Source organism: Jaculus jaculus, chromosome 1, assembly GCF_020740685.1.
Source record: "Jaculus jaculus isolate mJacJac1 chromosome 1, mJacJac1.mat.Y.cur, whole genome shotgun sequence".
Taxonomy (NCBI): domain Eukaryota; kingdom Metazoa; phylum Chordata; class Mammalia; order Rodentia; family Dipodidae; genus Jaculus; species Jaculus jaculus.
The window spans coordinates 67,284,612-67,297,251 of record NC_059102.1 but is presented as its reverse complement, the minus strand read 5'-3'; the positions used below and the strand labels follow the sequence as shown (position 1 = coordinate 67,297,251).

General features: G+C 41.9%; 1 protein-coding gene across 3 annotated transcripts in view; it reads left to right on the top strand.

Moving 5' to 3' along the window:
* The window catches only part of Gna14 (G protein subunit alpha 14), a 235,370-nt gene that overhangs the window by 216,498 nt on the left and 6,232 nt on the right, over positions 1–12,640 (top strand). For 2 of the 3 annotated variants that reach the window (XM_004653091.2, XM_045155638.1), the window contains exons 4-7: positions 1,996–2,124; positions 4,824–4,953; positions 7,686–7,839; positions 9,090–9,910. In XM_004653091.2, the coding sequence (XP_004653148.1) occupies positions 1,996–2,124; positions 4,824–4,953; positions 7,686–7,839; positions 9,090–9,280 (604 nt within the window). In that variant the 3' untranslated portion in view covers positions 9,281–9,910. Of the gene's footprint in view, positions 1–1,995; positions 2,125–4,823; positions 4,954–7,685; positions 7,840–9,089; positions 9,911–12,640 lie in introns of those variants that run through there. The other variant, XR_006638196.1, reaches the window with a different exon arrangement.

Sequence of the window (12,640 nt, the reverse complement as noted above, 5' to 3'; positions counted from 1 at the left end):
TGTACATACCCCTGGTAAAGTGAATTTATAAATTAGGCACAGGGCAGGGGAGATAACAAAGCCTGTCAGTTAGGGTTCTATTCCCCAGTACCCACGTAAAGTCTCCCTCCCTCTCCATTTTTACAAATAAAAATATTTTAAAAATGAATTAGGCACAGTAAAAGATTATAGAATAATTTTAGGGGGGGTCATAAGAGCTGCTTGGACACAGCCAGTCTGACAACTGAGATGGCTACTGAATGACCAATAAGGAGGTGTGCATGCCGTAGCCACACACCATAAAAAGGGGCACTGCCTGTCTACATCAGGGACAGCATCATACTTTATGCCATCTAGAATGGCCCTCAATTTAAAACTTGGAAATGTTATCCCCAACTATACAAAGCCAAAAACAATTTCAAACATCATAAATTTATTAGGGCTGATACCTTCCATTTCTTACTGTTGGACCATGGATAATTGAAACTGTAGGAAGTGAATCCCTGGATCAGGGGGACGCCATATGCTAAAAAGTGCTAAGCCCTGGCTCCAAGGGCAGCACAGACATGGCCTCAGTGCCCAGCATTTTGAAGTGAAGTCTGACTTGAGCTGGGTTTGCCTGCTATGCCAAGTGTTCACCTTCAGGTTGACGTGCTCCAGCTCCGGGGTCCAGCGTCTGAATGGAGCTCGTGAACAGAGACCTCCTCAATGTGCAGGGGACTCAGAGTCACCAGCTCCACCGCTGTCAGGGCCCATGTTCATAGTCATTTTACTTTAAAAAATGCTTCTTATAAGGGCTTTCAAGTTTTTCTTTAAAACAGTATTCTGGCACTTTACTACACAAAAACTTGATAAATTTTAAACTCAGAGTTTTTATTTTTTATTTTTTTAATTAATTAATTTATTTATTTGAGAGTGACAGACACAGAGAGAAAGACAGATAGAGGAAGAGAGAGAGAATGGGCGCGCCAGGGCTTCCAGCCTCTGCAAACGAACTCCAGATGCGTGCGCCCCCTTGTGCATCTGGCTAACGTGGGACCTGGGGAACCGAGCCTCGAACCGGGTCCTTAGGCTTCATAGGCAAGCACTTAACTGCTAAGCCATCTCTCCAGCCCTAAACTCAGAGTTTTTAAAAAATATTTTTATTTATTTGACAGAGAAAGAGGAAGAGAGAATGAGAGAATGGGCATGCCAGGGCCTCTGGCCACTGCAAACGAATTTCAGACATGTTGTGCCTGGCTAATGTGTGTCCTGAGGAATATAACCTGGTTCCTTTGGCTTTGCAGACAAACACCTTAACCACTAAGCATCCCTCCAGCCCAAAACTCAGAGTTTTTGTATGTAGCTAAAAATAACACAAGACAGGTTTTAGATTATTTTAGCTATTTCATTCCATGGTGGATTTAATGAGAAAATTTTTTGTTAAGTTAAAAGAATTTTTCTGATCAGGCATGGTTGCACATCCATTTAATCTAAGCATTCAGGAGGCCAAAGGTAGGAGCATCACTATGACTTCAAGGCCAGCCTGAGAGTACATAGTAAATTCCAAGTCAGCTTCCTGAGCTCAAGAGAGAGTCTACCTTGAATCCCCCCTCCATTTTTTTTTTCTTGGCCTGTTTTTACAAGTGCATATTCTCTCAGAAACTCCACTTAACTTATTGGGCAGATGCTTCTGAGATCCCCATCTGTATGTGATGATCTCAGATGAGGGCGAGTGCACAGGTCCTCTGGGTAAGGCATCAGAATTTCCTTCTGCCTTCCAGGCCTCCAACCTGCTGCCTCTCTCATGGTCATGTAGAGATGATGGAGTGGAGAACCTTGGCTGGAGTAACCTTAAGAGACCCAGAGGCTTGTTTGTGGAAGTGCTTCTGATCTGATCCCTCACAACAGCCCATTCAGAAAGATTCTGAATGCCACTGATAGTATCCCTGTATCATAGAGGCACTGTGGGTGGAGCAGGATGGGCATTCTCACTTCTCAGGGAGTCACAGCTCCTCGTTCTTTAATGTCACACAGCTACCTGAGCGACATTGACCGAATCGCCATGCCCTCTTTCGTGCCAACGCAGCAGGACGTGCTCCGTGTCCGAGTGCCCACCACTGGCATCATCGAATATCCATTTGACTTGGAAAACATCATCTTTAGGTAAGTCTGTCTATGCAGGGTTGCAAGTCCCTAGCTGGAGTCTTACATGGGCTATTCTTAAGCAGGTGTACTATCCCTTGGGACAGGATGTACCTCTCTGTCACAGGACGCTTAGAATTAAGCTGAGCTATGAATCTCGGATTAGAGAGTGACTCCATGTCTATTGCCCTTTCTACTGGGAAAAAGCTTTGCTTCAAGGAACTGGAACATTCTTAGATGTAGCCAACTCCACTTCTGTGATCCACGTAGACTACTGTCTGTCTCCTAATGTTAATCTCTCCCTTTTCCTCTAGTTACTTCTCTGGTGTTTGTCTTTAAAAAAGTAAACTAGGAACCCAAAAATGTGTGTTAAAAGTATATAATACATATGAATCATCTGTAGCAGTGTAAAAATGTATGAATTTCAATTTACAAATACAGACATACTTTTAGGATGAATAGATCTTCCCTGAACTTTATTATGGAAAATGAATAATAATACAGAGCATATATGAGAAATTGAAAATGTTAAAGCACTTTTATACCTATTATTTCTTTTGTTCTTGACAATCACTGTTACATAAACTGTCATAGTTACCTTCTTGTCACTGACACAAAGAACCCAACCAGAAGCAGTTTATGGGAGGAAAAGATTTATTTTGGCTTATAGTCTTGAGGGGAGGTACTATGACAGAAGAAGAAAGGATGGCATGAGCAGATGCTGGGCATCACCTCTGCCACAACAGGTGGCAGACAGCAGCAGGACAGTGAGCTGGATTCTCGCAAGGGGTAACAACCATAAGCCAGCTCGCAGCAACACACCTCCTCCGCCAGTGCTCCACCCCACAGGTCGCCATCAGCTGGAAATCAAACATTCAAAACAGATGAGTTTCTGGGGCACAGAATCCAAACCGCCACACACATCTTTCTCATTGAGATGACACAGGGCTGTTCCCCTCTGCACTTGGATCCTGTCTTACCCCATTCTATTTTAGTGCTCCCTCAGAATCATCATGCCGGGGCCCTCAAGACATGCTCTCCATCTCTGTTAGCAGCTCTCCATATCAATGTGCTCACTGTGTGCTACACCGATGCATTTAAACCTTCTTGGGATCAAGTGCTGCTTGCAAATTCCTAAACCTCTCAGGAAGAGGGACTTTCAAGGCTTGCATTTATTTCACTTGCAAGACTTTTATTTCGCCTATGTTCATCTTTCTCAGATTTTGATGAATCTAATGATTATTTTACATCACCCACCAGTGACATCTTATCTTACATGTGTCACACCTCTCCCAGTGGGGTCTTTTGAGATGAAGAATTCTGATGCTTTAAACTGAAGCCTTTATAGAACGGCATTCTCAATCCCAACCTCTCGATAATTGCACCTTACCTCCACTTCCCACTGTAACGTAGGACACATGGCAGGTGTATGCCTTGTGAGGGTGCCTGTACCTCCAGGGCCTGGCTCAAGGGCAATGTTGGGAGTTTTGGCTTGCTTCCCTAGCACCTTTCTAGGCAATAGTCAAGGGGAGGTAAGCATGTTGCTTCCTAACAACACTGAGCTGATGTTTTCAGGAATTGGTGTTTGAATAAGCGGGGTGAGGTATAGGGGCAGTAGGTTTGACCTGACAGCTTATGAGCAGTATTTGACTCAGATGTCTAACATCTAAAGATTGAGATTGTTTTTTTCACTTGAAGCATCTGATATCTGGTTTCAACAGTCCAAGACCCTTTGTGATAGTGAGTCTACATTGTGTACAGCAGGGCTGTACCTGGATGACACGAAGGACATTTCTTAGGTCTCTGAACTGTCAAGCCATGAAACCTTTGTGCTCCACTTGCCTCATAACTTCTTGGGGGCATTCAAGCCTGCAACTATGGTCCGTGAGTCCCTGAAATCTCATGCAGACACAGAAGTCTTCAGGTTTCTATCCTGGGTAAAAGCATCCACAAGTCTCCATGGGGAAAGAGGTGGATCAGATAATGCAGAATGGATCTGAGGGAAAATGGAGTAGCTGTGAAATCAAAGTGGGTCAGAGATGTGACACATGCTGAGGGGACCAGGAAGACTCCTGGCTTTTCTGCTCCCTTTGTGTCTGGTGGGCCTGGGGCCCTACTACCCTGGGGGTAGTTAGAGAAGAGCAGAGTGGGTGTTTGAGTTTCCTGCCCGGACTATTGCTTCAGCTTCTTACGTGACACCTCAAGGCAGGCCTCATGGGTCATTTGCAGTCTGTGCGCCCTTTGCTGGGAAGCCCGTGATGCCTGGCTGTCTAAAAAAGCAGTGCTCCACTATGTTAAATGCACAAATCCCCTCTCCTCTAACAATGATTGACCCCAAGAGTCTATAGTACTGAGTCTTATGTTAAATGCACACCCCCAGGCTGGAGAGATGGCTTAGTGGTTAAGTGCTTGCCTGTGAAGCCTAAGGACCCTGGTTCAAGGCTCAATTCCTCAGGACCCACGTTAGCCAGATGCACAAGGGGTCGCATGTGTCTGGAGTTCGTTTGCAGTGGCCAGAGGCCCTGGCAAGCCCATTCCCTCTCTCTCTGCCTTTCTCTCTGTGTCTGTCACTCTCAAATAGATAAATTAAAAAAAAAATTGTTTTTAAATGTACACCCCCATTTTCCCTGACAACTATTGACCCTGAGAACACTGACTTTGTAGTAAAATGGGTTGCATTTTCCCACAAACCTTTTCTGACACCTGTCTCTGCTGAGCAGGATGGTGGATGTTGGTGGCCAGCGATCTGAACGACGAAAATGGATCCACTGCTTTGAGAGTGTCACCTCCATCATTTTCTTGGTTGCGCTGAGTGAATATGACCAGGTCCTGGCTGAGTGTGACAATGAGGTATGCTGCCAGAGAGATCAGGGGCCTGTGGATAATACAGACCCATTTCTGTGTTTTCTAAGAAGCTAGATACAAAGTAGACATCCCCTTTCTTTAATCAGTTTTGCTACTCAAAGTGTAGACCATTGACCAGTGGCACAGCCAGCAACTATGTGCTTGATACAATGAGACCCACTAGTGCACTGCAGACCCATTTAACAAGTTCCTGAGAAATTCAAACATGGCTGTGTGTCATTTTTCCATAAACATGCATTCTGAGAAAGGCATCCATTAGAAGGGTGTCATCATCGTGTGACTGACTGAGATGTGTAGCCTGGCGCATACCTATACTACACACCTATTGCTTCTCAGCTACAGACCTGCTCTGCATGGTATTGCACTGAATGGTGTAGATAATTATAATACAATGCCTAATATAAATGTATTAAAATGAAAACAGTAAAATAAATACCAGGAAGTAGGAATTTTAACGCTGCACTATTATCTTATTGGACCATGCTCATAGATGTGGCTTGTTCTCCAGTGATGTTTATGTGTGTAGAAGATGGGATCACTAGCTAGAATCCCAGCTCTCAGTCTTAGCTGCACATTCGAATTTCCTGAGGAAGCTAATCTGAGTACCTGGGTCTAATCCTAAAGATTTTTTGTTTTGTTTTTCCAAGTTAGAGTTTCACTCTAGCCAAGGCTGGCCTCCTGGAATTCACAATGTAGTGGCCTTGAACTCACAGCGATCCTCCTACCTCGGCCTCCAGACCAAAGATTCTTAGTTGATGTATGAGGAGTGTTCAAAGAGCTCCTCAGGTAAATCGGATATGCTGTGAAGCGTGGAGTCCTCAAAAGCAGTGATTCTCACCACCTGTGGCATACTGGAATCCTCTGGGAAGGTTTTTAGACATACCACCTCTGGTCCTGCATCAGTTATTTTTAGTGGGTTCAGGTGAGGGTTCTTTACCAAGTTTTCCAGGGATCCTAATTCACAGGCAATATGGAGCAACACTATCTATAAAGTATTTTATCTGAGCAGACTTCTCAATAGCCATAGGCCAAGGCACTCTCAAACTAGGCCCCTAGCTGAGTTGGCACAGGCAGAGGTGCCAGAGGCAGTTCTAGGGCTGCCCAAGATTGTATCTGCTCTTCTCCCCTGCCAGGGTCTTACTCAGGGCAGCTGGGGCTGATTCAGTCCAGTCTGGCACCCATTGTCTCCTGAAGGACTGCATGGCACTGTCCAAGTCTAGTTTCATTAGCCATTGAGTTCCAAAAGATTACCATAGGCACTTCATTGTGAAGTTGGGGTGTTTTCTGAGGGACACTAATGTCCTCCTCATGGTCTTTCCCTCTGAACTTGTACAAGGCATCTTGGACTCTTAGAAAGGCTCTTGTTTCAAGGACAGGAATTATCAGTAACGAGCTCTGCCCATGATTAGCTAGTGAACAAATCATACCTTGTGTTTCTTGAGAGCAGACTTTTCTCTAAGGACTGCTGCTATATTAGTCAATTAGTGGAGAATTAACCTATTTACTTGTGCCATTGTGCAAAGAATAGAAATAGACTGGCTGCTGCCCAGCTCTCCCAGTGGAAGTTTTTTGAAAGCAGATGGCTATCAATATTTTAAAAATTAGCTCCTAATTTGTTTTAGGAATTGCTTGTTATATTTTTCAGGAAATGCAAAATATTAGGTGCATAAGGGACCAGTAACTCAGTCCAATATCCTTAGAAATTAAATATTTTCTCCACTCCTAAAAATCATAGGCATCTGGAAAAAATTGGTGCTTGCCATTACAGACCTTTCCTTCCAGTTGTAGATATGTATTGTATCTATTCACAGTGCTATGCAGTTTTTCATAGATTATAATTCCCTGGAAATAAAGATCATAATAGACTTGAGGAAGTTTTAAAAGCAGGGCAGAGAACTTCTCTAATAATACTTTCCAGATCCCAGCCACCCACAGTACCAAGTGGGGTAATGTCCCATGGTGTCTGGAATTGTAAGTAGAGTTAGCACTGGGCCTTTTGGAGCATGCATTGAGATTTGATGTTTTTCAGTCTGACTGCTTCCTGTTCTAAAAGGAATTTGGTATTTCCCTTGGATTTAGAAATGATTAGAGAGAATGCACCTAAAATGACTATCATGATACAGTTTGCATGTGCACTATCTACTCCAAGTTTGAAAGCATTTAATATTTATGTCTAGAAATCATGTCTATACACATAATTGTCACTAGGTATCACTATTATGTGGACTTAGGAAAGTCATTTAAATTTTCTGAACACTATGCTCATCTACTAAATTGGGATTGTGTCCCACTTGCATAGCGTGGCACAGGGTTGGGGTAGTATAGCTCACATTCCCTTCTGACAAGGGTCTAGAAAAGCCTTCTAAGGCACAGTGTGGAAGCCCACACCCAATTGAAGTGGCATCTCGGGTGTTAATCACAACAGTTACAGGACACAGAAGACTTTCCAAATGTGAACATAAACTTTCAGATCAAAGCCACATAAAAGCCTTTGCTTCTTTACATGTTAATTATGGACAGGAAGAGTTGGGGTGCTCATTAATGAAAGGCAAAAGGGACAAAGAGAAACAGGAGGTCTAGTGGCCAGCAGGCCCATCCATGCACTCAGCGGCATCTGCAAGAACAGTGGCCCGGTGGGGAGAGGACATGGCTGAGCTAGCCATGTGGCATGTTGTTGCTTTTCTTTGTTTACCCCAAGTCCTGTATTTTTCACTTAGAACCGAATGGAAGAGAGCAAAGCCTTGTTCAAGACCATCATCACCTACCCGTGGTTTCTAAACTCATCTGTGATTTTGTTCTTAAACAAAAAGGATCTTTTGGAAGAGAAAATCATGTACTCTCATCTCATCAGCTACTTCCCAGAATACACTGGTAAGTGTTCATGTTGGTGACAGTGCTTCCAAGTTGATCTTGCCCACATCCCTACCATCAGTCCCACAGCCTCAGCACGGCTTGCTGCATCTCCCCCAACGTAGAGTCACAGCTCTTACATGCTTGCCTTTGTCTCAGCATGTGCTCTGCCATGTTTGGAATACACTTGTCAACTTCTCTGTCTGCCATGTTTGGAATACACTTGTCAACTTCTCTGTCTTGTACTATTCAGCTTGTCAGGACCCAGCTGAGGCTTCCCTTTCTTCTCCTCTCCTTCCTTCCCCTCCCCACCTTTCTGGCTCTGCTGTACCCATTAGGGCTGCATTGGTACGCCACTGTCTTTCTGCTATCTAGGCAGCTTGGATGTCATTTTGCTGGGCAGTCTCATCTGTACACTTACCTAGCTTGTTTCCCTTTCAGTTCCTTAGGAGGCTGTGCCCACTGTCAGCACTCCCAAGACATAGGCAGGTGCTGAAGCTCCTTCTTCATGGACACAGCCTATTCAAGACTCAAGAGTTTTTACCCTGTTGCTAATTGCTTTGGTACAGGCCACCAGATAACTATTTGATGTTGATATTTGCAGAGTTAGTGTTTCAGAACTCTTTTTAAAAATATTTTTTATTTAAATTTATTTATTTGCAAGCAGAGAAAGAGGAAGAGAAGGGAGGGAGGGAGAGAATGGGCCTGCCAGGCCATCTAGCCACTGCAAATGAACCCCAGATGCATGCATTGCCCTGTGCCATCTGGCTTTACGTGGGTACTAAGGAATTGAGCTAGGTCATTAAGCTTTGCAGACATACATCTTAACCACTAAGCCATCTCTCCAGCCACTCTTTTCCTTTTATTAACCACTCTGATAGCAAAATTCAGACCTTCTTCCCACGCTTCAAAACCAATCTAACATGTTAGCTTCCACTCTCCTGTTCTTTTCTAGCCCACAGCGGTCTGCCTGTACAAGTTAATAATTATTCTCTTCCAAAGTGGTCCAGATCAGAAAACAAAATTGGGCCACTATTTTTAGAGCAGTCACCTTACAATACAATTTTAGATACCAGTGGACACTTTCAAAGACTATTTTATGGATTTATAATGAAATGTAGTAATAATCCAGGTAAACTGTTCCTTCGAAATAAAGCCAGATTGATCCAAGAAGGATCCCAAATAAAAAACAAGTTTATTAAAAGTGGTTCTGGGGAGGACACGGTGGTGAATTTCTCTTTCTTTACTCCTCTAATTGCACATGTGACCAGGACCAAAGCAGGATGTCAAAGCTGCCAGAGACTTCATCCTGAAGCTGTATCAAGACCAGAATCCTGACAAAGAGAAAGTCATCTATTCCCATTTCACATGTGCCACCGACACAGAGAATATCCGCTTTGTGTTTGCGGCTGTCAAAGACACAATTCTACAGCTGAACCTACGGGAATTCAACCTGGTGTGAAAGCTGCTGTCCACTCCTTCTCTATCACAGAAGACATCTGTGTGCAAGCTACTCATTTCATTTGCAAGTGTCTGACATCACCTGGGACTAGGCCCTGTGACTGGCATTAAGGAGACCACATATAGACCACAGGGACAGAGATGGGTAATGAAATTTGAAAGATGTTTGAGTTTACCAAACCTTTGTCTTTAATTCCAAGTTATTTTTCAGTTCTTTACTTGTTTTTCTTTTCTTTTTAACTATGTTTTTAAAATTAGGTGTTTTATAGAATTTAAAAAAGCTACTGTGATTTTTTAAATTAGATTTTGTGTGTTAAAGCATTAAAAAAATCACATAACATGGGGTTCATTAATTTATAATCATGCCTTCAAACCTCTAGGATTAATTTAGGTGACTTTGAGAAAGGAATGTTAATGAATTTGATGCTTTTTATTAAAGCTTAGAGACATTTCTAGTATCCATGGCTTTTCCTTCCCTTAATGCTAATGTGTTTCCAAGGGTTTCCTTAAAGTTGAAAAGTTGGCTCTTTTCATGTCAACTTTCAAAGCCCACTTAATGAATATCTCCATAACCTAATTTAGTTTTGCCACAGTTTGGTCACCATGAAGCCAAAGCTGAAATATGATAAATGGGATCTAGATTTTATATATATATATATCTATATATATATATATATATATATATATATATATATATATATATGTTATAGGTGAAAATGTGTATATACATTATTCTAATGCAGATGGGAAAGTCTTATAAACTTATAAATGGATAAAAGTAAAAAAAACCACTTAACAAATGTAGTCTTTGTCAAAGTTCGATGGTCACTACTGATCTACTGCGTTGAACTGTGTTGTACCTTTCTGAGGACATAAATCACTGCTCTGCCACTAGCACTGGTTCCCTTGCATTTCTCAGGGCATATGACTGACGGTTCCATTCTTAACAGTAATCAGAAGCTGTTTTCCTGTTTCTTCCCCTTGACGTAAGTCTGCATTCACCACATTATGCGAGGGTCTCCTTAGTAGCTGGCATGGTGAACCAATGCCTAATCCTCTGGGAGGCAGAATGCTCTGGACTAAAGGCCTTTATGGCTTTGTTTCTTTTTACTTGGAGGCACACATGCACTTAGGGACATAAGTATGTTGTGTCTATTACCAATCTTCAAATGACTTAAAATGGTTTGGCTTTATGATAGTGAGACAGTGACACATGTTCAGTAGAAAGGGTATTTGAATTCTGATCCTTCCTCAAGCTAATCGTTTGTTCAGTACTCTCGAAATGGGCAATAGCAAAGTACAGCTCTATCAGCCACGCCACTGGGAGAAGTCTGTACAAAATGCTGCCAGGTTGATCACATGCTAGGGAACCACATGTCCATGTTCTGAAGGCTCTGCCCTAAGTCTTTCAATCAATGATTGCAGAGTCAGCTTTGCTACCACCTGGAATACACTGATGCTGGAAAAGACTGAAACTGTATTACCAGAGCAGCACTAAATCTTAAAAACTAATTTTTACCTAAGATGTGAATTGGATAAACAGATGTTAAACATTGTTTGAAACAAAGGGAGCAGCCAAGACAATTCTGTATAGAACAGAGATGGAGGAGTATCTCTTTGAAATATTAAAAAATATAACAATGAAGCCAAATACCCTTTGTGAGCTCCCAATTCCCAGCCCATCAAACACTACAGGACTAAAGATTATAAACTGGGTCTCATTGGCCAACTAACATGAAAAGAACTTAACAGAATTAGAATAAAGAAAATTAAACAATATGGAATTTTGTCTTTTGTTCCAACCACTTCCTAGTATTCAGTTACTGTGGACTTAGCTTTGGCTGACAAGGCATACAGTAAAATGATGGCCTTCAGGGCAGGAGGGAAAACCTCATTCAATGGGTGGTAACAAGTACTTTTGTAAGTCATGGAAAGGCTGAACTCTCCACATCAGAGGTAAGTTAACCACTTCTGCCAGTAGTAATTCTGCTTGTAGAAAATCCTCCCTTATCCCTTAATGAGAAAAGCCACCCTCTGAAGTTCACTGAGGTTGAAAATCAGTGTTGGGGGTTAAGAGCTCTCCAGTTACTGCTGCTGGAGATATGGCTCAGCAGTTAAGGCTCTTGCCTGCAAAGCCTAACAACCTGGGTTTGATTTCCCACTACCCATGTAAAGTCAGAGGCACGAAGTAGAGCGTGATCTGGAGTCTGTCTGAAGCAGCTGGAGGACTTGGCACACCCAGTAAAAATAAAAATAATACAAAAGTCCTGTCATTATCCCTGAGGCTTATAGTCAGTAGTGACCTGCTGTGCCACCATGCTGTCTTCTGAGACTGAAAATCAGGACTTTGAGCTCCTGGGAGAGGCAAACCTTTACTGAGGCCCCACGGATAGTAGAGCTGAGACAGGAAAGGGAGGTGAGTGGTAGTGATTCTACTTCTAACCAATAACTAATAACAAAAACAGAACCAAGACGAGAAAGCCTGATTGGACTCAATTTATTAAGATATTCATGGTTAATATAGACAGTGATGTTAGCATGCAATCTAAATCTACCAATAAGTATTATTCAGAGAAAAGTCATTAGTGAGCATAACCAAACTAATTTTTAGGAAGAAAAAGGCAAAGGTCATTTTCAAGAGAAACTGTAAGTGTATTTATAAACTTACCGCAAAAGTATGCATAGACTGTTTTATCAAAATACACAAAACTAAGGCAGTGTTCAACAGTCAACTAGGCCAAGTTCACATTACAAGAGATGAGGAAGGACATATCACAATGACAGATAAATATTTTAAGAAGCTATCATAATCAATCATATTTTCATCCAATAATAAATATTTTAAAGAAGTGCAGGCCATTTGGTCAACATAAAATTACTGAGTCTGAACATTTCTTAAATATGAAACTGTATAATAAAAAACTAGCAAGTGTTTTTTAAATGCACCTTTCCTGAAAACGTCATTAAGCATAATGCAGTTATATACAAAGATGATAATTTAAAAAATTCTATGACAGTCTATCTTGTTGGTGGGGGTGATACTGAGACTCTTATAATATAATATGTGCTATATTGTGATCCAAATGTTTTCAGCACAAGAATCGGAAGCTTTTGGACAACCATCAAATATTGGCGATAGATGGTACAGCATCAATGTTAACTATTGTAGCTACACTTTCAATTATTAGACATTCTTATTATACCAGTCTCATGAGGGTCCTTGTTGCAAGATCCTACCAGAAGGACACATTAGGATATCAGAGCAATAGGAAATGAAGATCAGTGACACAGATTTTAAATCAAGGTAGTCTCTGATACTGACCACAGTAGCTGTTAAACTATAGCTCCAATTTATATTTGT